Here is a 25,214-nt window from a genome sequence, read left to right as displayed (position 1 = left end):
ACGGGAGAGGACGTAGGGGAAGACAATGATGAAGAGGTTGAGATTGTCACAGCAACCCCTTGTTATTTTCGCGCCATACATTGTCCACCACTCCCTGCCTAGTCCCAGCAAGTGTGCACATGGCACATATACTAGGGTTTGGACAGACACGAGAGTCGATAGTGATGATTGTAGCATCGAAGCAGGCTGTTACAGTAGTTGCACCCTGGCAGCACGGGGTAAGACCTCCCCCAGTCCGACCAATCGGACCAGCAGTATTCCCATGGGGTTTGCACAAGTGCCAAAACCCATCAGCCGAGAGAGTATGCTAGCTCCTGTCGGAGCACTACCGGTAGCAGAAAACATGGCACCTACCAAAGCAAACCAATAGTAGAAACCATGGCACCGGTCAAAGCACAACCAGTAGCAGAAATCGTGGCACCTATAACAGAGTGTATCGAAGGAGAGAGAGAGGAGACTACCATGGCGATGCCCGAACTACCAGTACCAGAGATAGCAGAAAGCCAAAATACATCTCGTGTGCACTTGGATGTAGTAGTTACAATGGATTCAGCACTCTTCGCATCACCTGAGCGAGATAGGGAGAGTCGAACTCAGAGGCTGAGTTCCTACTTAAGTATGCGGTTCCACCGTACTCCAATACCTCAGATGGCCTACATGTAGACACCTACGCGGGACGAAATTCCGGAGAACACTCAACAGGCACAGGTAGCGAAACTAGTACAGGATGTGGGACCGTCACATAGCGCTATTGAGCATATGGTGGAAGTAGTAGAAAAGGCTATGGGGATACAACAGGAACACCCGGTGGCGTCAGAAGCAATGGAAACATTCTTTGCTGATATAGCCGCTCTAGCGACTCGGGCTTGACAGGTGGTGGTATCTGTGGAGGCGCAGGCTTTAAACTCAGTGGTGAAGGAGCTGGAGGGAGTGGCATCTTTTATGAGATCAAGATGCCCGGCTGCCTTTGCATTTTTCTTTGAAGATAGAGGTTGGCCAAGCGTGGAAACTGCAAAAATGCGTTAGGATTGGGCTGCCACAGGGAGTCCGGGCTTGGGGAGCTGGATAGAGACATTGACTTAGGAGATTGAGAAGATATACACGAAGGCATATTACACCCTTCAAAGGAGCCAAGCGGATCAAGCAGTAGTTGAGAGGGCTCGGGAGGAGTCAGTTGCTAAGTTAGCCGCGAAAAGGGCGGCTTGGGAATCCGAGAGGGCAGCCTTGATAGAAAAATAGAGTCAATTACAGCAATTGGCAACAGAGAAAGAGAAGCTAGCAGATTAAAATCTCCTGTTTTCATCTTGTATTAGCATTAAAACAATGTTTTCTCATGTCTTTGACATGTGTATATGAATACAAATTTTTTGAGTTCATATCCATATTTGGTGGCCACAGAAATTAGCCATATATACATATCCCATATCCATATCTAATCAACACTGCCAACACCTATCTATAGAGCATCCAGAATACCCAAATTCCAAAACTAATAGAACAGTGCAGGTATTCAATCAAATCTAACAGTCAGAAGAATATCGTGTCATACCAAATTTGGTGATCAGCCTCAATGCGTGTACAGGGCCTATGCGATCAACCCCTACATGATTAAAACAAATACCCCTTGTCACTTATCATAAATGATATCTCACACAAACAAAGATGTCAAGTATTCCTAATTTTGCAATATTTATACTTGACATTAAGAAAATAAAGGTGCACAAACAAAAATGAAGAAGATACAGCAATAATATTCCCACATATATGATTCTAACATCTAGAAAAAGAACTGATCAAATATACCACTACATATATCCAAGGTATGGCCCAAATATGTATTCACAACTAGAAAAGAACAAATTAAAGTAGGAAGACATATCAGATATGGTGGAGATGGACCAGATATGGTGAGAATGGACCTGTGTTATATTGCATTAAAGCAGCAAAAGTTAAAAAAGCATTAAAAGTGTGTTTTCAATATTAAATTTAAAAAAAGGGAAATGTCTCTCCTACTACTCAATGTCACCCTGCCTTTCCATTACATTGTCAATAGAAAAATTAATTCTTTCTGCTCTCTTCTTTACATATCATGCTCCCAGCGATTGTAAAGGTGATGAATTGAGTATTGATGCATCATTACACAATTCATGGATAAGCTATTTACAACACCGCTTTAGTGCCTCCTCCCTTAATATTCTTATTCACCTTTTATCAAGGTTTTGTTAAAGAAATATAATCATTTATAATTTTATGACTTGGTGTAACTTCTCGAGTCCAAAATTATTGCTTTATCAAATTCTAGCATTATCTATATGTGATACAAATAACTATATTCAATTTTTCAAATTTATTCTGGTGGTAGTTGAGAAATCAAGACAATATAGCTCATATTCTAGTAATCAGTCTAGCCCTAATATCTCTAATCTACCACTCAATTTATTTCTATGGCTTCATAGGTTTTGTTGGAGTCCCTAGCATGTAAAAATGAATGAGAACTAAACCCCTTCATCAGTCAACCAAAGCAATATGTAGTGTCCCTTCTCTTTTGTTAAGTAAAACGAGTATCTTATTCCCATCTTACTGCGTCTTTAATCTCTGGGAAAGGACTGTAGTAAGGTGACTTGGTTCCTTGAGTAAGGGCTCGCTGGGGAAGTAGTCCCTTTGTGGCTGTCCTAGAATGGCCCTTGAAGCTATTTCACCTTCTCTTTACATCTTATCTCTTCCCAAGGCTTAATGAATACACTACACTTTGTTATATCCTTACAATCCTTGGGAAGAGATTCATCTCTTCCCAGGCCATATGAATACCCTATACTTTGGTACATCCATCCTCAAATACGCATGTATTATATATATTTTAACAGTATAACTGACATTCGGAGATGTTCGATCTCTGCCTTAATTCCGTACATGGAATTATGATACTCAAGCTCAGTTGAAAATATCCTGAAACTGAATGCTAAGTACAAAGCAATATATGTATCAGTATATCCTTCTTGTGCTCTATATCATTATAGACTCTTATTACTGATCTTGTATTATATTCTTTCCTTGCAGTATTGACCCCAAGTCTCATTGTTAATTCTGATATAAGTCTTATTTGAAAATGCTGGTTCCCCAAACTGGACAATTGGGGATGATTTCTCGTCTGATTCTTCACCATTTTTCTACCAAGTATTGCCGAATTCTCATTTGATACAGATCTTAATAAGTGAAATGGAAAAGAACTGCATTGCTGATGTGAATCCAAGTTTTCTACTGATGATAGATTTCTATTTAATATTAATCTTCAATTGGATTGCATTCAATGTCTGAATGTCTCAATGGATGACCCGATATGGATACTTAAATGGAAGAGAGAAATACTCTATGCTGTATTTCCCTCCTTATTCACTCATATGCTCCAACTATTGTTTGCTGCTCTGATGATCGACTGCTATTTAGTATTTAGTATTCGATGGTCTTTTGGAAAGAGATCGAATGTCTCAAATACCTGCACTCTTTCTTGGGAATCAATGCATCCCTCCCTTAATTACATCTTGTCATTAGAGATTGACCTCCTTATTTCTCTTGCTTGGGAATGCACGCATCCCTTCCTTAATTACATCTCTTCATTACAAATTGGCCCTCTTATTCTTATTCACACCTTATTAATATTGGTTAATGGATACAAATCAAACTTTATTTCTAATAACTGCTACCGTTACATCTTATAATTCTTTTTAACTAATAGCTGCTATCAGCAATTTGTAACCAATTTGTTTATATTATGTATGTAATAGTTTATCCTGATGATCACAATCAGTGGTCATGACTAATCAAAAATTCCCTTGATTCAAATTTCTTGGTAATTGCTGTTAATATTATTAATAATCATTTAGCAATAATAAGATGATTAACAATCTTAATTGATGCTATTAATTTCTCCATCATTTATGCTTTAGTTGATTTGTCAATCTACTTTCTACTATCACTATGTGATATGCTCGGTGCTTTTTGGCTACCAATTCTGATTAGTCGAAAGATTTGTTATTCCATGATGATGCGTTATTTTGAAATGCCCTGCCAACTGTCCCCTGCAACAATTAATTTTCACAATATGATGATATGAACTTGATTTAGTAAAGTGCAACCACACAATCACAACTAAGATCTAAATGGATTGTTTCTTGTACAAAAATGAAGGTACCAACATAAGCCCAATTTCGTAACCACTGATTTCCACAAGTGCCAAGTACAACAGTTGAAAAACTCAAACTCGATAATATTTCAGCTAGCGAATAACAAAACTAGAGAACATCCTCGATCCACTCCGCAAAGCACAATAAACTGCAATCAAAAGAGGTAGAGGACTTGGTCTATGTGCATTCAAACTTGTGGCCCCTTGCACACAAAGAAAGTGCTACAAGGGGACACAAGCAAGTGAAAGATTGAGTTAGAGCATTTTTTCTGGAAGCTTTTGCTTCCCACTTTGTTGCACTTGATGCTGATAATAAGCCAACTAGTGAGCATGAGAGAGCTAGTGCTAGTGCCAATGCCAATGACATTGCCAGTCACAAAATTCGAGGTTCTCTATATAGCAAACAGCTACATCTAATATGGATAGTAATAGTGTGATTGTTGAAGACTCGTACGAGTAATTGTTATCAATCATTGTTGATTACTGAAACTTGCCATTATTGTTTTAACTTTAGCATATACAATGGCATTCAACTTTGATTTATATTTGAATATTACGGCTTTCTTTCTAATATAATATAAGATGCTATGTGTGGTATATTTCCAACTTAATTACTGATGCAAATATGTATATATTTCTGACCTCTTTGAAAGGGCAAACTCAAACAAAAAAAAAATGAGTTAACCTATGAACAAAAGTACCAAGACCCAAATCTAATGTCCCAAGTTTAAACTATATTATTATTTGACTATTTTTCAGGGTTTTCCAAAGGTTTCTAGGTGAGGTAGGAGAATTCCAGCATCCATGGAGAGCTTGGCTTAAGGTTTTCTTGCCACCAGGTGGTGGTTTGGACTTCATATGGCTTTCAAAATTGTGGTGAAGCTCTTTGTAGCATTTGGGGCCTTTAAGATTGTTCTCCATAATTGCTTGAGAACATAGATGAAATACTCATTGAGAAGTGAAAAACTTGCAAGATTTTATACTTGGTGAGTATCTACCTCTTTTACTTGCCAAAAAAGATCACAAGGTTTTACCAAAACTCAGTGAGATTTCGGGAAAAACTTGGCTATGGCATAATGAAAGGCCCATGATGCAAAAAAATGAGTTCTAATTCATTTTTTGTGCTTCCTTTGAGATCCTAGATACAATCGGAGCTTGTTCGAGGCCACCATCCATGTGAAGAATAGGAAAAAGTTAAATCGGAATAACCTCAGTGACCTTGTCTTTGTGCAATATAATCTTCAGTTGTGCACAGGGAAGGTGGAGGAAACACTAGCAGGTCCAATTGATTTGGATGATATAGATCTTCACAATGATTGGACGTCACAAGAGCAACATCCATTGTTTACAAAGATACTATCTATGGTTTGGATAGACAAGTTGTGGAGGTTGGGAGTGGAGTTGGATTCACAGTATATGATGTTGAGTAGGCTGAGGCGGTTGAGGATGATGAGTCATTTACAATGCTAGCAGCATCCACATCCACGATAAAGGTCAGGCCATGACCACTCATGCCAAAGGAGGCATATCCACCATGGACTCCTAGGGATAGACCCTCTAACTCTCCCTTAGATTTTACCAATGTTACATAGGGACACTTGTCCCTGAAACCCTAGATTTTGGAATAGGGACGTTTGCAGGACATGGGAACGTCATTCCCAAGTCCCCAGCTGCATCGCTCGTCAGACGATGGAACGTCCTGCAATCCTAGGATGTCAAGGGGGGCGCCTAAGCATCCCTCAAGTGTCTCATGGACATCTGTGTCCCTCATTGAAAAATTATTTTTTCCCATGAGTTTTAAAAATATACATATATTTTTTAACTCCTTTTCTGCAAATGAGGATGCAGCAGCTTTAGATGCAAGGTCAGTTGCTGTTCCTTTGACAGATCTTGATCATGATAAGTCTAATAGTTCCAGTAATGAAGAGTTTTCATTGAGGCCCAACAACACGAGGGATGATTAGAGGTCTCCCTTCACTGCATGTTGACATTTTGTATTTGTTTTGATATCATGCTACTCATTGCAATCATCTTTATAATAATTTTGATATAACAGAAATCTTCCATTTGTCGATTCAACAATTTAAAACTTTATTAAGTATTATAATATCTAATTGGCAATTCTATCTTCTTTTTTTAAGTTTTACTTGAGCTGGGAAAAGAAAGCTGTAAATTATTTTGATGTTGTATTTACTATTTACTTATGGTTTTACAAACACAATTTTCAATTTTAATCTACCAGCCATCACATGATAATCCATTTTGTATCTAATCTGCATTTAAATCAGTCAAATATATCTAGAATCAGCTTGTTTCTTTTGTGTGCTCACTTATTCATTTGTTGGATGCATCTCCTAATTTAATTTTGTAAAAAAATGCATTTCTAATTAATAAATTTAACCAGATTTTTAAGTTTCAAAGTTTTTGCCAAGCCTTTTTGGACCTTTGCAAGTTTTTTCTTTTGGTGAGATCTTAACTATGTTTGAGAAACACTATTATTTTTAGCAAGTACTTGTTTTGGCACTTGGCATCCTCCTTTATCATCAACTATGTCTTGGAATCCTCAATTTCAATTTTTGGAGCCTTGGCGAGACTTTCCACATTGTGGTTGAAATTATTTAACTATTTGCACTAGAGCTAGTATTCACTTTAGTATTTAATTAATAAAGTTATGTCCCCACGTTGTTTTGAGATGTTAGAGAGCCTTTTTATGGGAAAATGAAATAAATTAAAATTAAAAATTGCCCTGTTGGAATTAATACGAAAGTCCTTTTGAGGATTAAGGGCAAGAACTCTAATGAAAACACTAGTTTTTGTCAACTGACTGGATGGTTCCGGCGGTGTTTTTGTAGCCGACGGATTGACTGTTGTCGGTGTTTTGTATTTTGTAGCCGACAGCTAAATAGTTTGTAGCGGATGTAATGTTGTGGCCAATGGAACCCTTCGGGAAGGTTCGGCGGCAGTATTTATATCCCGTCTGGGATCATTGTAAATCATCATCATCTACTATTACTGATATTATGAAGCCTAATGTATGTTCTGGCATATGCGAGTATAATTCTGCTCTTCTGTTCCATTGTTTGTATGTGTTGATTTCTTTACCAGTACGGTAAACATTTGGCACCGTTGCCCGATGGACCTGGTACGCAGGCAGGCGGATGAAAATTAAATGCCGAATCTGTTGAATAAAAATAAGAACACGGTGAAGGATAAAGATGAGATTCGCACAGCTCAAGCTAATTTAATTCTGGCACAGCAGGCAGAGCACCGGAGGAGATTCCAGAAGATTGCCGACGGAAACCGAAGCGCAGAGGAATTGCTGGAGGAGACTCGACAGCGGGTGGAGTTGATGGAAGAAGCACAGGAGGCGTTCTTGAAATTGTGTTCGCCAAGGGAAGAGAATTCAGACGGAAGAGCATCGACTCGCACGGCTCGTAGTGCCGAGGGAGCACGAGTGTGGAGTGACCTCTTCGTCCGGGATAGACTTCTGTGGGAAACAACTTCAGAAGATCCTTCTTCTTCACCAAGGTTCGCAGCTGTTGACACCTCTGGTGTGGGAGAGCAATCCGCCAGTGTGGGAGTGCAGTCCGCCGGTGTGGGAGAGTAGACTGCCGATGTGGGAGTTCAGACCTCTGGTGTGGGACTGCAGACCGCCGATGTGGGAGTGCAGACCGTCGGTGCGGGAGTGCAGACCTCCAGTGTGACAGTGCAGACCTCCAGTGTTGTGATGGCGGGACCCAAAGAAAAGCTGCCAAAGTTTGAGGGCGATGGTACAGTCGACCCCATCCGACATTGTAAGACATGTGAGACAATCTAGCGGGCAAATGGAATCACAAATGCCAACGAATGGGTCAAACAATTTTCGACAACCCTACGGGGTGTGGCGATTGATTGGTTTTCGGATACGGATCCACAGAAGCTAAATAGCTGGGATAACATTAAAAAGGAGTTCTTGGCGGAATTTAAACTCTTGCGGGATGATAATGAAATCGTAGCAGAGATTTTCAATACCAAATAGGGGAAGCACGAAACTGTCCGCGTCTACGCCAGGAGATTAAAAGACTTAATAAACAAAATGGAAAGCAAGCCGGCGGACGAATTGCAGAAAAGATGGTTTGTGGACAGCCTACGCTCGAAGTTGCGGAGGAAAATGAAAATTGTGCCACCATCATCATATGTGGACGCGTATAACAAAGCACTGGACCTTGAAAGTGAGCAGAAGACAAAGAAGAAGAAAATTAGCTCCTCTGATTCGGATGACGACGAGCCTGACGGAGATGATAGTAGCGACAACGAAGGCAGCAGCAAGAAGGTTCGTGCCCTACAGAAGGATATGGTTCACATGATGAAGGAATTTAAAAACATGCAAAAGGAGCCAAAAGGCAGTGAGCTGTGGTGCACGGAGTGTAAGACAGATGGGCATACTAAAGGATCCTGTCCAAAGAACCAATTCTGTGACATTTGTCAGATCATGGGCCATTCGACAAAGGAGTGCCCCTTTAACATGAAGACAAGAGGATCTCCGCAGGTGTTTCTCACACAGGAGGCTTCCCCGTCGGGTAGTAGCGGAAACACGAATACCGCCGGTGCTACATCCGGAGGATACAAGGATAATAGCAGATGGCAAAATAACAACAATACAAATAATAACAATAATAATGGGAGCCGAAGTCGAACTCAGTATGATGTAAATGGACGGCCAATCGTTCAATGCAGAGCATGTAATTTGTGGGGTCATTTTGCGCGGGATTGTACAACGGCAAACACACCGAAATTATTATTCAGATGGTGCGGACCTGGCGATCACGAAGATTCCAAGTGTCCAAAGTTTGGAGTAAACTTGATCACTGTCGGCATGGATGTAGAGGATGTTCTGGCAATTACACGGAGGCAAGCGGAGGAAAAGAGGAAATTGGGGGAAGTGCAGGCGGAAATTGCAAAGGCATCATCGGCGGGGACATCTCAGTTGAAGGACATCACCGGCACCTTGGTAAGGAACTTCGTAGAACAAAAAATTGTACGACAGATCTTACAAACAGAGATACCGGTCAAGATAAGTGACCTCCTTCTCACAATGCCCCAGTTACGGACAGCCATTCTGAATCATACACCGTTTTCGAAAGCACCAGAGGACACAAGAAGGGATAGTAGGGAAGTGATGACAACAGACCCAATGCTGCTGGCACTCACATCTGGACAGCACCCGGTGGTCGTCGAGATGGGGATTTTGGGAAATGTTTTGACAGCCACAATTGTCGACGGAGGGTTCGGCGTGAATGTGTTGCCGGAGGATACTTGGAAGAAGTTGGGAAAGCCGACATTGTGGCCACTTGCATTTCACTTGCTCACGGCAGACCAACATGGAATCAAACCGTTGGGAATCTTGAAAGCACAACCGGTAACAATTGGTACACAACCATTTTTATTGGATTTTGTGGTCATTCCATTAAAAAGAAAAGGATATGATGCTATTCTAGGACGGGATTGGTTGGTGCAAGCAAAAGTAAAACATGATTGGAAACGAAATACCCTATCAATGGAGCGTGGAGGCAAAAGATTCATAATTGACCTACACACGCAAATGGTCGGCGAGGAGGCAGCATCGTCAGATTCTGACAGTGAAGGTGAGAGTGATGACGAAGGAAAGAAGAGAATGGAACCGGATGAAGGAGTATTGGGACTTGACGGAGGATCGAATGACGACGACCTAGACTCGGTGAATGCCCTTTACCACTAGCAGATAGAAGACTACGAACTCTTTACGAGTTGTAATATGCTTATGTTCGACGAAGGTGAGAAAAAGGAGGAAAATGAGTGTCCGGAGGAATACAGAGAAGCAGATGACGCAAAGGAGGTTTCGGATGAAGAAGGGAAGGACATACAATACAGACCCAGAAAAAAGAAAGATCCCACTGTTCGGTACATGGTGAATGGACCGCGCGGAAAGAAAAGGTTACACCGCAGCATAAAATTAGTGGAAGGGCACCGACAGCAAGGAAATAATCCAGTTGTGCGACGACCGCAGGCACAGTAGGCGACGGAGGTGGCACAGAACAGACGTAAGGCATATGACGGTCGGAATGAAATCAAACAGGAAAAGTTTAAAGCGAGATGGGTTGGACCATATCAGACCCGGGAGGTCGGTGATAATCGGGTGATAAAATTGGAGACATTGAACGAGCAAGAGGTGCCTCCGGTAGTCAACGGATTTAAATTGCAAATATATGGTGCCAGGAAGACTCCGTCGCTATCACAGAATGGCCAGCTAACTCCGTCGTTGTTGCAGAATGGCAACGCCTGGAGGCAAAATTAAGGTGTTGTCTTTTAATTTTATTTCATTTTTGGCAAAAACAAAAAAACAAAAAAAAAATTTGAAAAAAAAGAAGCAGGCCGAGGGAGAGCCCGTGGGGAAGCTGAGGCTGCTGGCGGGCATCTCTCCGCGGGAGATGGCCCGCGGGCACTTCTTCGTGGGAGTTTGCCCCGCAGTCGACTACCTGCCGCCTGTCTTGTCTGTGGAAGCAACCCGCGGGGTTGTTTTAAAACCACGAAATTCACAGTTTCTTTCAGCGCCACAGACATTTGGTGTATTTTGATTTTCTTAGCCATCCATAATGAAATGGGCTCAGGGAAGGATCAACAACAGCAGGAGTTGCAAAAGTTCTTGGTAAGAATTCCTTCCCACGAAGAGGTGCTGGAGAAATCCGACGTGCAGAGTTCTTCTGTCCACCTATATACGTATAAGCAGCAGAAGCTCAGGGTTTTGTGAGTAGGAAAGAGGAAACAGTAAAAAAAAAAAAAAAAAAAAAAATGACGACAGATTCAAGTTGTTCGGAATGAGTAATAGATGATGCCAAAAGGAAGGGGAAGCAGCAGTGGTTACCAGAAAGAGTCTGGAATTGGCAGAAAATGGCAAAAACAGTGTGTTCCGTGCATTTTTATGTTGCCCCTGGACCCCCAGTCGTTGCTGATATCAGTTGTGGGAGTCTGACCAGTTGAGAAGAGTTCAAGTTGCTGCAAGCATGGACTTTCTATGTACCAGAGGCAGTGGGAGCAGGTGTTGGCTGTGAGGCTGTCTTGATGGATGCGTAGAGAGCTCGGAGGAGCTGATCATCCAGTTGGAGGCAGTGCAGCGACACTTGGCTTGGGGTACCGAGGAGTTGGACAGAGAAAGCAGCACGGGTGGCTATCAAGGTCAGCTTGAGGAGACAGTATTGTGTTAGTAGAGACTACAAATGCAACGGGATGAATGTAAAAGTGATGTGGCAGAAGCAGATTTTTCTTGTTGCAGTTAGTTCGTTAATGTATTTTGTTTGTTAATTTGTCTCAGATATTTTGTTAGTCGTCAGGAGACGACTATTTTTTCTGGGCGGGATGGTGTCAGCCGACTGGATGGTTCCGACGGTGTTTCTGTAGCCGACGGATTGACTGTCGTCGGTGTTTTGTGTTTTGTAGCCGACGGGTAAATAGTTTGTAGCGGATGTAATGTTGTGGCCGACGGAACCCTTCGGGAAGGTTCGGCGGCAGTATTTATATCCCGTCTGGGATCATTGTAAATCATCATCATCTACTATTACTGATATTATGAAGCCTAATGTATGTTCTGGCATATGTGAATATAATTCTGCTCTTCTGTTCCATTGTCTGTATGTGTTGATTTCTTTACCAGTACGGTAAACAGTTTCAGTGATAAATATGGCCCTCTATCTAGTTTGGGTGCATTTCTACCTCTCAAAACACCATTGCTTCATAGTTGCAGATCAGGGTTTTATGAAAACTGAAGACTTTCAAGGCATTTTTGTTAATGCAGATTTCTGAGGTTTGTCAATGGAAATTTTTGCAAAGTTTGTTGTGTTCCTTTTTAAGGTATGGGATACATTTTTCTGAATTTCATAGTGGTGCCCTAGATGGGCCATACCCTTGTTTGACAGAGGAAAATATGAAATTGAACGAATCCCTCAAACCCTTTCTGGGTTACCTCTTCCTTGACTAGGCAATCAGGTTACATCTGATCTTGGAGCAAGCATGCTGCTGGTTGATCTTATTCTAGATGACCACCCCTTGTGCTGGCTGTCCATGTACTAGGAGTTAGCATGTTAGTTAAGGTGCAAATTACAAGGGGCCTGGGAAAAATATCCAACAAGGAAGAGATGCCTAGATCTTGGCACTTATCTGATGGTGTTAATTTACTGGTTTCGAGTATCGGTGCATAAGTAGAAGTTTTCAGGTCACCCTACATTGCACCATGGGCACATGGTTGCCCATTCAGTTAAAAAAAAATGCCTGGAAATGACTATTACATGCAATCAACAAGTTACTCTTCATGATCTGGAGCATGCATCAAGAGATTATTCTTGACTGGAAGTGTTGGATGACTATTAGAGGGTTTCAAAGTGTCCTTGCAAGCTAATATTTGCTGCAGATTTTAAGAACGGCAAACTTGTCATCAGATGTATTGGTTATTACCACTGAAGGGTGATTCAGGGAATTGTTGGAAGTGGGTGACAAAGGATCTCTCTGATGCTGAGACTGTATCAGTCCATTTGCAGATCTATTTATTGTTCAGATTTGCATAACAGTCTTAAGTTCTGACCAAAACAGAAAATAAAAGCTATGCTCCACGGAGTTTCCGGGACAGGGACGTTTTAAGGGATAGGAACATGTTTCGAATACAGGTACCGGTCAAAGCCAAAATTTAGGTGACAGGACCTCAGGGGACGGTTACAAAATATAGGGGATATTAAAAAAATTATATATGGAGTATTAGACTTTAGAAATATATTTCAAATAGGCATATCATAACATTGATAAATCATTCACCATAGAATACATGGAAATTGAAAACTATCAAGATTTTTTCTTTTTTAAATTAACTTTATTCAACGCTGACTGCGTGCTGGGAAAAAGGGGACGGGATGGGGTTCTGGGGATGCCCAAGGGACGGGAATGGCATCCCCAGTATGGATATCCGTACCCAAGTTTCCGGCGAAACAGGAAACGGCATTTCGGGGACTGTACCCGAATTGCCCATTTGGCAGGGAATGGGGGATGGCCAAAAAGGGTACCCGCATCCCCATTTTGTACCCAGTATGGGTGCGAGGATAAAACCCCAGGAAATGAATCCCTGTGGAGCATAGAATAAAAATCATTTGGAGTTGTTACCTGAGTAGTAATTCATGTCTGCAGTCCATAGGTTGTGGTCTCAGGGAAATTGGAAACAAAACAGGCAAGACTGAGTGTTATTGCAGACCTGAGACATCGTTTGGTATCAATTGGAGGGTAAACAACGGAGCTGGCTTGTTGTTGGTGATGACTTCCGGGAGGTATCAATGGAGCAGTTGGTGGTTAATTTGATGGCCCCAAGGTTGCCATAAGCTGCAACAGGAAAAAAAACAATCCTATGGTTAGTATCACTAGTCAATATGGACTTGTATTGTGTCTCTTCTCAATATCCAATCTTTGAGACAGTACTTTATATGACCCTTAATTTAAAGTATTGTTAATACTTGTGAATGCTTAAACATCAGTCAAGTTGTAGACATAGTTATGCAGCATTAATAGTTTATACCAAACTTTTAGTTAGGAGTTTTAGTTAGGAGTGTGTTCCCTATTTGCACATACTGTTATTCTTCTTATTGTCAGAAGACTAACAGAAGACAAATCAGAGGTGACTATTCCACTGAGCTTGAACTAAAACCTATAGAATTTTCTCTAGCTTGTTTTCTCTAGGCTAATCATTCTTGTTAAGACCTATTCTCATGTGTCTAAGTTATTTCTTGTTTTCACTTCATGCATAGAACTACCTATGATTAATTTCAGCTTTTAGCAAACACAATTCTATTGCAATACATTATTTCACATGGAAAATGATAAATAGTAATAGAACAGCAAGTTCAATTAACTAAGACATTATTTTTAGTTACGTGTTGGTGATATAGCTATGAATATCCATGCTAGTCACAGATCAGTGCTTCCCATACTAACAAAGCCATAAAGAATTCAATAAAAACTCATGAAAATTGAGAGAAAGTTTGGAAATTTAGAAAGTTTGAATCCTTAATTGCCTATAATGTCCATCACTTAAATACCTTGTTGCAGTCATGTATTCATTTCAAGTTGTCTTATACTGTAACTCTTCTCATTGTTCACTACCACAGTGTCTGTTTTGTATGCTAATATTGCTGGGACGCCTTCCACTTTAACCATCAGAATTGCTTGGTAACAGTTTCTCCTTCTAAACATTGATAGATCTTATCCTAGCCCTAGGAATCTTCTGTCACTAACAGTTAATGTGAAACCCAATCTCATCATGCTCTGAATAGGGTACCTGCTGCTCCATTCTAAATATTTGTGAGGCCATATGATGTTTTTACTTCATTTGTATTCAACCTATTTCTTAAGAGCATGTCACCAATGCTTTCTAACAGCTACAAATTAATTCATTTGAATTGTATATGCTATTTGTTATCTTCCAATCGTGTTGGAACCTTTTGAGGTTAATATTCAACTCTTTTGGTACCCAACATCCTAACCCAATAGTTCATAACCTTTCTAATCTGACACCATACTTATAGTGATCATTAAAAATATGTGCAAGAAGAAAGAAATGAAACTAGTAAACTCATCTTAATGCAGACATGAATTTGTATTAGTATGTATCATCAAATTTGATTTTCAAAAAACTTAGAAATTAACAGTTATTAGCTATTTAATATTGTTCCTCCGAGGTTCAGGAAGAGTGTTGAGGGCAAGAGACATATACATGCCCAAACATGCACACATTCAAACATACACACACGCACAAATACAAAACCACATACACAAACATTTTTTTCCCTATTGGGTAACAAAACTAATGCATACAGAATGGAAAAGTATTTAACATAGAAAGTAGAGAACAATCATATTATATTCATTGCATAGTCAACATCTACAGTAGTATTCAATACCAATATATCCTCTATGAGAGGGAATCAGGGTTACATATAGCATCTGAGGAGTCGCAACACGAACCATCACAACCATGCAACTCCCTCGGATATGCCAACCATTTAACTACCCGTTTTCTCGACATCATCCTCCCCCCAAAAGAAAAGTCTGTAAGGAAACTTGGAAATAAAGAATATAACCGTTTCCACATAACCCATAATAGATCTAAAATAAATACGGAATTAAAATCCACATGCAAGAGAATAGACAACATAACCACAAAATGTGACACAAGATATACCCTGAGAAACCCTCGTTGAGGGAAAAACCCAGCATCCAAAAGCATCCATCACCATGTATTATTCAGCAAAAAAATCCTTTGTAATACAACCATGAAAGCCTTCAAAGCCATAGCCACCACCAAGCAATCCATGTGAACAAGCATGAATCCACACATCCCATGCCATGCTTCCAACCTTCACAAATGCTCCCTTGGTTAACCTGTCAAGCCTTGTCCCGCTCGACTCTTGCCTTTTTCACTCTTACTCTACAACAACTACCCTTGTGGCTGCTTATATAGTAGCAAGTCCCACAAAACCACCAAGTGGTATTACATAAACCATGTGCTAAAACCATGTGTTACCTAATCCACTGACCCCACATTTCATATTGGGCATTTAATTCTTTTCCCCAATATTAAATAATTACATGAAATATTATCACAATGTTACAATACAACTCATCAAGAATATTCCATAGGAATCTTTATATGTTGCACGTCCATCTAGGCACAACATTACATAATAAAATAAAATAATAAAATATAACAATATTATGCAATGTGTGGAACACCCATTATCTCAACAAAGTCGTCTCCTAGCAACTCAAAATTGACAAAATTAGGAGACAGCATACAAATATAGAAGCAAACATAGACTAGGGAGGAGTTTGCGTCTCTAAAGTGTTCAACAACTGGCGCAACTCGTAAACCTGATCAGTGCATATACGTAAGTCCTTCTGTATCCGTGTGTTGACCTCCAGAGCCTCCTTCAGTAGAAGTGTTGCCTCCATAGCTTGAGTCTGAGCCACATGCAATCCTTTTTTAGTCTTTCCCTTGTCTTGCAAGAGCATTGCTCACTCTACCACCCATGTTGCCTATTGCCTAGCCAATTCAGCAGCTAGCTTCTCTTGAGCCTTTGCCTCGACTACCCTGGACCTCGCAGCTACAACCTTCTTTGCTTCTCTATCAGCCTCTGTGCGTCGATGAGCATAGTAGACGTCTTTATATGCCCCTACTATCTCATGTGCAAGCTACTCCATAGCAATGTTGCACAGTCACAACTCCGGTTATGTAGTCCAATCAGCTAGCATCTCTGACCTTTCCATGACTAGCCATCCTTTGGCCTTCAATCAAGAGTGCAAACACTCCGGACAGCCCCTCTGGATATAAGCCCGAATCAACACCAACTCCCTTCTACGAGTCAAAGCATGTTGTCCAATAATTTGACCTCTCTCCAACACATCCTCCATGGCCCTAATGTATGCCATGGTTCTCTCCTCATCCGACACATAATTCAACCTATCCTCAGTATCGGCATCCTGCTCTGTATCCATCTCTGTCTCCCTCTTTGCCCCTACTGTAATAGTCACGTTCACCTCCGGTGTGGCCCTCTCATCTCCGGGCGCATCCTCAGATTGTGGTACTCTCAACTCTTCTTGTGTTAGAATGGCAGATACTCTTGTCAATACCTCTCCCCACCTCAAGGACTGGATGGAGGGTCCGACATCTGCAGGGGTGAGTTGGAACTGTTGTCTTAAGAACACACTAGCTCGATCCATCACTTCAACACTCTCGTACTCTGGCTGTGTTGGCTAGGCCATTCCAACACTGTCGACCTCTAGTTGTGCTGGTTGCGCTGGCTGGGCCACACTCACAGGTTCGGCCAACTGGGATGAAGCTATAGTGACAACACCCTCTATGCCAATCACGTCTAGTTGAACTTGAGGCTGGGGCTCTGGTGCCTGGTGCATCTCCACGAACCTTGCCATTGGAACTGCGACTATTAGATCTAGACAACTAAATCCACTAGGACGTCTACGATTGGAGTTCCCTCAGGGGTGGCTAGCTAGGATGGCTCCTTGACAACCTCCATCTTAGTCAATACATTTGTAGTCTCCGCCATGGCCGTGGTGGAGTCATAAGAACAGGCACATGCCTCTGGTCGAATGGAGGAATAAGCGGCATGGGGGTGGTGGCTATCAAGTGCGCAAAAGTCAGGAACTAAGGAGTGAAAAGTATCTTAGGTGGGGACCTCCATCTGCCTCATTGTTCCCAACCTTTGTCAAAGTACCATATCCCTCTGAATCGGTCCCACCACTCTCCATGGTATCCTCTCGTCCGCTATCAATGTTACCATGGGCGTCTAAACCCTGCATTACCCTCTTTTGGTCAGTCATCGTGCCACCCGTGTCTGAATGCCTCCAGTAGAATATTGGGGGTTCTCCCAGTGCTAATCTTCCTCTCGGTGGGACTTCAAACTCATCTGCTGGAATTTGATGGAGTGTTGCTTCAAGAAACAACCCAATAGCATGGTGCGGCATATAGAATGTGCAATGTTGTAGTGTCATGAATTCCTCCATTCTATCAGCGAGGACAGTCGCCCAATCATATACAATACCACTCATAATGCCATTCATGAAGCCCTACTCGCCCCAGTTAACCTGCTCTTTTTCACGTCCATGATACACCGCCAATGGCCTTCTCGAATGAAGTCCTATCGTAGTCCTCGACTCTTAGTACCCTTTATGACGGACTGAAATTCCTCTGGCATGAGGTCGCGTCCCACCAACTTCACCCAGTACTCCTTTCGTTCTTGCGGAAGTTTGTGGTTTGTAGTTACCACTTTGCGACCTCCTTGGCCAAGAACGCCAAGAACCCTAATGAAGTCACAAGTTTCAAATGAGACCGTAAGACAATACTTCTTATAAGTAAATATACTTCTTATGTTGTGTCTATTGTATGTTTCAACCATAGCTCTTAATATCGGCTTAAATAGTTGTATGGAAAACATCGAAAGTTGAATCGCCCAGTGTATTTGCGCACAAACTAGAATTTGTCTAATGAGGTTTGTGTCAGTCGTTTCTTGCCATCATCTACGACATTCATTGTCATCCAACCCTTCAAACTGTACTATTGGATGAAAAATGTTGGCCTTCTATGCGGATGGCCGCACTTTAGGACGCACCTTCTACTTCTTGCTACTCGATGCTCCTGGCCCTACAACATAGACTCCTGAGCCCAATACTCTCGCATTCCTATCCATCTTGGCACTATTCTCCTTGAACTGATCCTTCCACTATCTCCTTTTCCTTGCAGACTGCATACTCCAACTGATTAATGGTCTCTTGTTTTTTCTTTATTGCAAAAAAATGGTTAGGTTTGCTCTCTGCAATTGCTTCTCCTTTTATTTCTCCACGACACATCTTGCATCAACCTTCTCGGTTTGTTTCTTGTCCTCACCTCCCCAATATTCTCTATCCCTCTCCCGCAACGTATATTTCCTTCATCCTTCGTGGCACTTTGTCTTACTACCTGTGGAATGCTTCTTTTTTCTTCTTCCTGTAGCAATGCTTCTCTGGATGACAATGGCTCCTTTTTATTTCTTTCTTCTTTCCTGCGACTAATCTTTATCGACGGAGTTTTTGTTCCCTCTCCTCTCCATGAGAGGTGTCTATTTATCCTCCTCTACACATGATGCATTTTTCCCTTTCTTGCGAGAAGTTTTTTCCCTCTCCTCTGTAGGCCACGATATGTTCGAATACTATGCTGACGGACATGTACATCCACGGGACATTTGTGTCTGCGGATACTCGTGTCTGCAGCCATGTTGTGTCCGTGGGGCACTTTCGGCGATTTTTTTTTGTCAGATTTTTTTTCTTTTTTTTTCAATTTTTTTTCTAATTTTGGTGTATACGACCGAACTTAACCATTTCAAGTCTTTGGTTTGCCTGGCTCCCTTTATGCCGTTGGTGATAGATCTTCAATTTCAATCCATTTATCAAGTCAGTTATCACCTGCTTGTCGAGAGTCCACTGCTTGATAGCCCCATTGTCACCAACTTCTCGTACTTTGTATGGTCCTAGCCATTTTACCTTGAACTTCCCTGGCTTAATCTCATTGCATCCATTGTATTTTCGTACCAACTGTCCAGGCTGAAACCTTGTCCGCTTCAAGTGCTTATCATGCCAGGCCTTTCGACAGGTCTAAGCCACCTCTATAGCCCATTACGCCATTAGTCTTCGTTCATCCAATTTGTTCAGTCTATAAAACCACTCTCGAAGACTTTCCATGTCGCCTAATCTATTATCAATTGCAATACGAAGGCTTGAAACCATGAATTTTGTGGGTACCACCGCTTCTTGTCCGAACATTAATTAGAACGGTGTTTGTCCGATTGTCACTTTGTACATTGTACAATACGCCTAAAGTATTGATGGCAGTTTCTCTTCCCAGTTAGCTTGTTCGACCTCACACGACTTATAGATGACCAACACAAGGATCTTATTTGTTGCCTCCACCTAACCATTGGCCCTCGGGTAGTATGGACTCGATAAGGAGTGAAAATTTTTTAACTTTGTCGTGAGAAAATGAATCACATGGTTGACAAAGTGGTCTCCTCTATCACTTGTCAACTGAATAGGAATGTTCTAACTTGTGATGATCTACCCATAGATGAATTTTGTTGTGCTAATGGCCGAATTGTCTAGCAATGTTTGTGCCTCGACCCACTTCGTCAAATATTTTGTTGCTACCACAATGTAGCAACACCTCTGAGTCCTACTTAGCTTAAGGGGCACCACAAAAACTAAACCCCACCATTCAAACAATTCCTCAGCATGTGATGGGTTTAGTGGCATAAAATCTCGTTTCAGGGGTTTACCTACACACTGGTAGGTGTCATAGCTTACCACCCACTCCTTGGCGTCATTATACAATGTAGGCCACCATAGTCTTGCGAGGAGTACCTTCTTTGTCGTTGTGTCCGATCCCATATGCCCTCCTGTCCGATCCCATATGCCCTCCTGTTGGGCCTTTGTGGGCTTCTCGAAGGACACTCAGTACCTCTTCCTCCATAACACATCGTCTGAATATTTGGTCTGGCCCAATTTTGTACAACAAAACATTGATTAAAGAAAAAGTTCTACTCCTCAATACTAGCTTTTGTCGTTCTCCTAGTAGCATCTCCCTCGGAAATTGTGAAGTGGAGAGGTAGTGTAATGTCCCCAGTTTTCCCAGTTAGAAACTAAGGACATTATTCTTAAAACTTTGATAGTATTCATTATTTTCAGAGTCTTCCTATCCTTTTCCTATCATATCTTCTCATGTCTTCCCTTTTAAATCTAATCTCCTTATATACCAAGTCCATATTATGCTCAAAAGACATGACCTATCAAGAGTACTTAATAACATTAGTTTGATAATTGTTTAATTATAATTATATTTATAATTATTAATTTTTATAATCATATTTTACCTTTGATTAATAAGGTATTATGTTTGTTAATATTATCTTATAACACCTTTTTTATAATATTCTATTTTATTATTATGATATTCCTTCTTGACATTATTATAATATTATCATAATATATTTAATAATATTATTATAATACTATAATAATATTATAATATTATTATTATGTTTTCTTGTTAATTATTCCTTCTTGGCTACTATCATATTATAATATTATTATCGACATAATTATTATAATATTATGTTCTCCCTTTAAAATTTATTATTTCTTTGACTTATTATATTATTGAATTTTATTAGAAAAATAGGGGACAGGACAGTCCACCCTTCCCAAAATTGCTTGTCCTCAAGCAATTCAATATTCTCTGCTTGCGATTTGATTGATGCATCTTGAAACAGTAATGTTACTTTGATTAGAACGATAATATTACCAACAACTTACTAGAATAAATTTATAACTATAAACATGTCAGAGCTAGAAGAAAATAAAAAATTGAATACTAAATTAAAATACTCGAAACAATTCAAGGATACTTATCTGGATGTGTTGCAACATATTTGTACTCCTGATTGTATATTAACTTGATCCAAGATGAGTGTTGATAATCCTCAGGAGAGACTTTATCTCGTCCTAAGCCCTTGTGGATATTCCTTTAGAATTATCCCTCTTTATAATTCTTAGGAGAGACTTTATCTCGTCCTAAGTCCTTATGGATATCCCTTTAGGAGTATCCATCTCTATTTAATCCTTAGGAGAGACTTTATCTTGTCCTAGGCCTCTATGAGTATCCCTTTAGGATGTACTCATCTCTATGATCCTTGGGAGACACTGTATCCCATCCCAGGCCTGTACGGATGTCCCTTTAAGACTATCCCTCTTTATTTAATCCTTAGGAGAGACTTTATCTCACCCTAAGGCCTCTAGGGATCTCTGATTAATCACTTGGTAATGATCCCTCCTTTACCAAGGCCCTGTGACATATGTATATTTTTAATCCTTACAATATATATATATATATTGTCTCCTGCAATTTCTCTCTAAAGAAACTACTCTAAAGAAACTGGTAGTTTCTCTCTAAAGAAACCAAGCATTCAAATATTGCCATAATATCGGGTACCTCTGTTTAATTTGTCTTGGTCGGTTAGCACATTAAGTGTCTCTCCAATATACTTGTCTTCCTTTTAAATTCTCCTTCTAAGTTGACAAGTAAAATATATTTAATGATTGTGTATGTGTGATTGTATTGATAATGATCAATAATATCTTTATATCCTTACAATATTTCAATTTATAAGACAAACTTTGGAATGTAAATATATAGATCAACCCTCTTTTCCTATGTCAATAATAATTATGTAATGAACTTCTTGCAGTGTTGCTTATAATCTGTTTCCTATGAAGTGATGATTTGATATTGGTGGGATTGTTCAATCACAAGGTATTGCCATGCATATGTATTCTTTATTGGTGCAATCTTTGATAGCATTTTAGATACCTACAATAGTTGTGCCTACCATTCTTTGCTTTCTTTGTTGTATTGAAGGTCGTCTGTCCACAGTCTGTGATTTCAGAACCTTTTTGCTGACATGTCTGCGTAGTTTATTCCATCTCCTGGCTCATCTTTAAGCAATTCCCTTATATGGTCACTTTGTTAGTGCTGAGTGTAACCATTGCCAGCCTTTATGTCTTCATGTCTTCTCTCTATTGTGTTTAGTCTAAGTGTGTGGAGGCCTTGAAGATGGATTGGTTCTCTTTCCTTACCAACACCATCCATGCCAATTGATGGGAATTCAAGTGTTTGGCAATTCATGTCATATCGAGTTGTATTTAGCAAGTAAAAGGACCTTGCAAACAACGTCTAAATTGTTTCTTGTGATGCATTGCCATGTTATTGTCTGAAGCACTTGGTGATACATTGCCATGTTCATGTCTAAAGCAATTTGGAATGACATTGTCATGATTATCTATCTCCAGTTTATGAAGGTGAATCGGTGCTCTCTCAACTGTCACCGGTAATTATGAACCGTCATCGGGTTTTGCTTGCTGGCAATAGTTGGTATGTGTTTTTCTTCCATTATTATTGACTTTTATGGTTTCAAAATAAAGGGTATCAAAAGACATGAATTGTAACTGCCATGGAATAGTTAACGCTCTATGGGTGGTGACTCTTGGACTACCATCAGTTGTAGTCTTACCAGGCCATGCAAAGTACAGACTGGAGGTTGATCATTGAAGAAAGGAAGTGGGTGACATTATCGTGATAGACAAAGAGCTGTTATTGCGTCCACTTCTAGCTTTGTGGCATCTGCTCTTTGAATCTTTGCTTTTGGTTATAGACATTAGTGCCTTTGCTTATTGTTGTATTTTGGTTCAGGCTGCAATGTATGATCTGTGGCATGACATTGTCCTGATCATCATTCGAGTTTATGAAGTTGAATCCAAAGTCAAATATGTATCTTATCCATAAATCTCTTTGTCCAGGAATGGCTATCTTTTTCTTTCTAATTTGTTGTTTGATGAGAACTCTTGAGTTAGCGTATGCATTTTCGGCCTCTGCTTTATCCATTCATCCATGCAATTACTTATTACCTCAACCCAGCATATAGTTTTGTAGAGGATTATTTTCAATGATCGATAGAGAATTCATTCCCAAATAGATATGGAGCGTATTTTTGATGTACATAATTATCCTTGCAAACAGAATTGAAATCCGCATACTCCTTGGTGATAGGGTTTATAACAAGTAAAAATCTCCAAATAATATTTTGAACCAGACCCGATAGTAGTTACAGCACAAACTATTTTGCTATTTTTCTATCATCCAATATAAACAAGGATATAAAATATGCACTATGCTTTGTTTGTCAAATCATTCATTGTGGTTTTTTGTTCTTATTTCATAGGTCTGCATAAATCTTTATCCATAGGGTAGCAAGTTTATGCTCTGATACCACTGTAATGTCCCCAGTTTCTCCAATTAGAAACTAAGGACATTATTCTTAAAACTTTGATAGTATTCATTATTTTCAGTGTCTTCCTATCCTTTTCCTAGCATATCTTCTCATGTCTTCCCTTTTAAATCTAATCTCCTTATATACCAAGTCCATATTATACTCAAAAGACATGACCTATCAAGAGTAATTAATAACATTAGTTTGATAATTGTTTAATTATAATTATATTTATAATTTAGATTATATTTATAATAATATTTTACCTTTGATTAATAAGATATTATGTTTGATTAATATTATCTTGTAACACCTTTTTAATAATATTCTATTTTATTATTACGATATTCCTTCTTGATATTATTATAATATTATCATAATACATTTAATAATATTATTATAATACTATAATAATATTATAATATTATTATCAACATAATTATTATAATATTATGTTCTCTCTTTAAAATTTATTATTTCTTTGACTTATTATATTATTGAATTTTATTAGAAAAATAAGGGACATGACAAGTAGTTGCCAATGCTTTTGTACCACTGAAATGTCCCCTCTTTTGATTTACAAAATATGGAACAGTTTATTTCTTTCTTTCACCCTTATTTCCCCAATTTCTTATTTATGAACTATATAATCAAAGGATGGCTAGATTATCAGTTCATCCCTAAATCAATATTATATGTGGAGAATCAATTTGGTCTATCAATAATTTCCAATAATTGCACCAAGTATAATTCTCCCTTATATGTGCGATGTTATTCCTTTGCTAAGTATAATATATGCCACCCGTATGGACTTTTATGCTTGTGGATATTGGTGATGAAGGTTATTACTTCTTCAGATATTAGCTTGTCTCCTGTGACTGGAGGTCGTGGATGCTTCAGACACTCGGCAACACTCTTACATCCGATACTTGCTCTATCTATAATAAGGATGTGTTCCCGCTTGGCCCTGTATGTCAATGATTTACTTGGATGGTGAGTTTTGGATGTTATGCATATCTATGCCTTTGATATATGCCTTGACCATTCTGAGTTTGTCGTTCTTGAATACCTCTCTCGACACGCTTAATGTACGCACTTTTATCAACACTGAGTTAGATGTCTAACGCTATCGGCTGATGTTCTTGTGATTGCGGCCTGCTTAATCCCACTGTCTATTTTCCTTCTGTATCGTTCCCTAAATGTTGGCTCTACTAGTGATATCCGATGCCTTGTTCAAGCTTTTCATCTTTTATTTATATTGGCATCTATACTCCTAAGAGACACGTCTATTTACTCACCCAACTAGGATTACTTCTGTCTTAAATAGAATATAATTATTTATTCTCAACCATAGATCATTATTATATAATATTTTCTGTCTTAAATAGAATATAATTATTTATTCTCAACCATAGATCATTATTATATAATATTTTCTATTATATTGATAACATATAACGTGTTAATAATACATTACTATTTTTTATATTTTATTAATTATATTGTATTCTTAATTCATTTTTCTAATTTTTTTTCTGTTATTATTTACTAATTATTCTTTTATTCTTTTATCATCTACATTTTTCAATCTTTTCTTTTAGGGGAGAACGTGAAAACGGGGG

At 39.5% G+C, this 25,214-nt stretch overlaps 1 protein-coding gene across 4 annotated transcripts in view; it reads right to left on the bottom strand.

Moving 5' to 3' along the window:
- LOC149555931 (5'-3' exonuclease family protein) overlaps nucleotides 1-25,214 on the bottom strand; it is a 234,784-nt gene that overhangs the window by 56,729 nt on the left and 152,841 nt on the right. For 3 of the 4 annotated variants that reach the window (XM_089830036.1, XM_089830039.1, XM_089830037.1), the window contains one exon: nucleotides 1,550-1,600. The exons of the other annotated variant lie outside the window; for it this stretch is intronic. In XM_089830036.1, coding sequence (XP_089686162.1) covers nucleotides 1,550-1,600 — 51 coding nt within the window. The remainder of the gene's footprint in view (nucleotides 1-1,549; nucleotides 1,601-25,214) is intronic. 4 annotated transcript variants of the gene reach the window in all.

This window comes from Cupressus sempervirens, chromosome 5 (assembly GCF_028749045.1).
Source record: "Cupressus sempervirens isolate cs-2001-9-10 chromosome 5, ASM2874904v1, whole genome shotgun sequence".
NCBI classification, from domain to species: Eukaryota; Viridiplantae; Streptophyta; class Pinopsida; order Cupressales; family Cupressaceae; genus Cupressus; species Cupressus sempervirens.
This window is presented reverse-complemented; position numbering and strand designations above follow the sequence as displayed.